The sequence below is a fragment of the Gobius niger genome, assembly GCF_951799975.1.
Source record: "Gobius niger genome assembly, chromosome: 6".
Classification (NCBI taxonomy): Eukaryota; Metazoa; Chordata; class Actinopteri; order Gobiiformes; family Gobiidae; genus Gobius; species Gobius niger.
In genome coordinates, this window is record NC_136857.1 from 293,362 (window position 1) to 296,951 (window position 3,590).

Genomic DNA, 3,590 nt, shown 5'->3' on the forward strand with positions numbered 1-3,590 from the left:
AGTTTCCTTTGCTTGTTTGAGGACATTTCACACCAGTTCTAGGGTAAATCTCGCTTGAAATAAGAAAGTTAAATTGCCAATGAGATAAGACCAGTTTTCTTTCCCCATTGGCAAAGAAAATGACCTGAAATGAGGACGAAATGTATCGAAACGAGTCAGAAACATCTCAGAACAAGTGAAATAATCCAGGACAAATGCCCAACAACTTCTTAACCAGTCAAAACAACTGACATGTGGATTATTGTGCTCAAATCGAGATGTTTATACTGATCTAGTTCATTGCTTTCTGCAGTGCAGTCAGTGTGATGTTTCTGACCCCGTGTTTTGTTTCCTTTGTTCGACAGCGGGTTCATCTCTGAAACATAAACTCCTCATGATGAACACGAGCTGCAGAGCCCAGTCTCCCGACACCCAGAGCTACGAGTCTTACCTGTTCCCGCCCGTGTCCATCCTCGCCCTGGTGGTGGGTTTGCCGGGGAACCTGGCGGCGCTTTACTACTTCACCTTCCAGGTCAGCCCTCGCTCGTCCTTCAGCGTCTTCATCACCAACCTGGCCTTGGCCGACGTCACCATCCTGTGCACCCTCCCGCTCCGCATCCACTACCACCTGAACCGCAACCACTGGGTGTTCGGCGACGCCGCGTGCCGCATCACGGGCTCGCTCTTCCACGCCGGCATGTACGTGAACATGTGCTTCATGACGTGCATCTGCCTGGACCGATACTTGGCCACCGTGCGCCCGCTCGTCTACCTGAAGCTGCACAGGGTCTGGTGCGCCGCGGCGGCCAGCGTCCTGCTGTGGGGCGTGGCCGGGGCGGGCGTGCTGGTGTTCCTGCTCATGGGCCCGCTGATGACCGTCCGCAGGCCGTCCGGGAGCCACAGCTGCTTCGAGAACTTCGAGCAGAGCGAGTGGGAGTCGCGCCTGAGGGACTTCAGCGTGTTCTGCCTGGTCTTCGGCTCGCTCCTGCCCTCCGTCGTCATCCTGGTGTGCTACCCCGCCGCCGCCAGGCGCATCTCCAGGATAAAGACGAGGGCGGCGCAGAAGGCGGTGCGAGTGATCTACGCCATCCTGGCCATCACGGTGCTGTGTTTCCTGCCCTATCACGTGGTTTACCTGCTGCACGTCCTGGGGCACATGAAGGTGATCGGGAGCTGCGCCGCCGTGAGCGCCGTCCACGTGGCCCGGCGGGTCACGGTCGCTCTGGCCATTCTCAACACCTGCCTCGACCCCGTGCTTTACTACGTCACCACTGGGCACTGCAAACGCCCCGAGGCCTCGTGGGTCAGCAGAGGGATGGGCAGGAAGAGGGGCGTCTATGTCATCACAGTCACCTGATGTCTGACTCATACAAACACACGGCAAACGCCCCGAGGCCTCGTGGGTCAGCAGAGGGATGGGGAGGAAGAGGGGCGTCTATGTCATCACAGTCACCTGATGTTTGACTCACACAAACGGCAAACCTTTATGCAAATATGTACCTTTAAATAATTACATCTGCCTCTGATTTGAGTGACTAACTTCAAGAAATCTGTCCCTGAGGCAACACTTAGGGCAGGGGGGTCAAACTCATCGGGTCGCGGCCCGAAGTTCAGCTCCAGCGGCGGCTCGCGGGCGCATAACAGAGAACATGTTTCCATTGCTTTTAATACTTAGAGCACTGAATTGTGTCTAGGTTGTAATTATTTGGTGTTTTTAAAATGTTTTTTTCTTTCTGTGAAGCACTTTGGTCCTCCTGGTGTTGCTGTAAAGTGCTATATAAATAAACTTTGATTGATTGATTAATAAATGAATAATAAGAAGCTGTGATTTGACTGTAGCTTCATTAATAACAATGGCTGACACTTGTATTGCACTTTACAAGCCTGTGTCACAAGTTCCTCAAAGCACCACAGAGTCATTATTCATTCACTCTGTGGTGCTAAACTGTTGAAGCCACAGCCGCCCTGGGGCAGACTGTCCATTTACCACATGGCTATATAATGTGTTGTTCATATTTTATGTGAAAAACTAAAGTGATGTTTCTGTCTGACCTTGTCGTGACCCAGCGGCTGTACGAGTGGTCAGCGTGGTACCTGTGGTACCTTTACTTTTGATCACGTGGAAAACCAGAAAACCTACAAACAACTGTTCCTGGAGTGTAGTAGAGACGATGATGGAAAGTCAAGGCTCCACACTGACCTCATGCAGCCGCTGGGTCACTACAAGGTCACATATGCACAAACACAACAGAAAATGTTACATAACAACACTTTTATCCTGATTTTTTCTCACAGATATTTGTGTGTTTTGTGTTGTATGGGTGGTTCGCTCGGCGCCGTTACTTCCATCATGGTGGCCTCCAGGATCCATTCTTATTAGGGTTTCTGGTAAGTTTGAGAGTGTCCCAGGCCACCGTGAGGGAAAACAAAACCACCCATAGCCACAAGTTACTGAGTGCACCTTTAATATAAGTGTGACAAACTTAACCCACTGACAGATTTCATGGAGTTAATGACTCAAATCAAAGACACATATACCTATTTTAACCTCTTACCTTCCACCTGAACGGATCCCATTTCATCCAGTTTGACTTTACCCTAATCAAAAAGCTTCTTGGGGAAAAAAGCACCAAAACAGCCACAAAAAATGAGAAGAAAACAAGGATGTAAACGCAACAAAAAAGATAAAAACTCAACCAAAAAGTGACAAAAAATGAAAAAAAAAGAAAAAAACATACAAAAGGTGACACAACACGGCAACAACGCGAGGAAAAAGATCAGTTTTGTGGGTCTTAGCTTTCAAATGAGGTGCTACACAGGCCTATATAATGGCCAAAGAGGACAGAATGCATTGGTTCAGGCGGGGGGTCAGAGGTTATTAGTTATTGCAGTGTAATTATGGCTGGTGAGCTGGGTTTGTCGCCTCAGCATCGACAGATCACGTTTTAAAACTTAAAGTCTATGAAGCGTTTGCTCACGGGCGAAAGTGGAGCAGCAGCTCAGTCTTCACAAAGCAGTTTCACATTAGATTTGTGGCCTGATTTTAAACGTTAAATCTGGTGCAGCGAGTCTGTAAAAAAGCATATTGTGTTTGTCAACTTGCCCCCTGTGGAAAAGACACTTGATGATGATGGTGGAGCCTCCTCCGCTGACTGTAGGGGAATCATCCACAGCAAAAACTAAAATTCAAGCCACTATTTTTGGACAAAGACATGCTAACAACTGGACGGTGCAGTTTGAGTGAAGAACTATCAGGACAGTTTGGTGGTTTATTGACTCTCCCGGGTTTTACCTTTGTCCAAAATGAAATCAATGAACAGTGCACTGGAGCTTCTGTAGATGAAGCAACAATTCGAGCCAGGGAGACTTTTCTTACTTATAAAATATAGTAAGATAAAAGAAATGTGTAAATAATGTGCTTTATCTCGGAAAAATGATTTATTAAAGTCGACTGTACATCAAAATAATGACTTTTTTCTTTGCTCTGTCACAATGTTCACTGTGTTTTTTCTTCTTTTCAGTCTTTGTAAGTGAAAAACACGTTCTGTGCAGTAAAAACTAAAGAGTACGAGACACTTTTGAAAGAGCTTTGTTTCCAGGTGAACTTTGAC

The 3,590-nt window shown here is 47.5% G+C and overlaps 1 protein-coding gene across 1 annotated transcript; it reads left to right on the forward strand.

The window, feature by feature from the left end:
• The first annotated feature begins 361 nt into the window (after positions 1 to 361).
• Positions 362 to 1,342, forward strand: LOC306965051 (lysophosphatidic acid receptor 6). Its single transcript, XM_079559272.1, has one exon. It carries the CDS (start codon positions 374 to 376, stop codon positions 1,334 to 1,336), a length of 963 nt encoding a protein of 320 aa, XP_079415398.1. The 5' UTR covers positions 362 to 373; the 3' UTR covers positions 1,337 to 1,342.
• Positions 1,343 to 3,590: the final 2,248 nt, after the last annotated feature.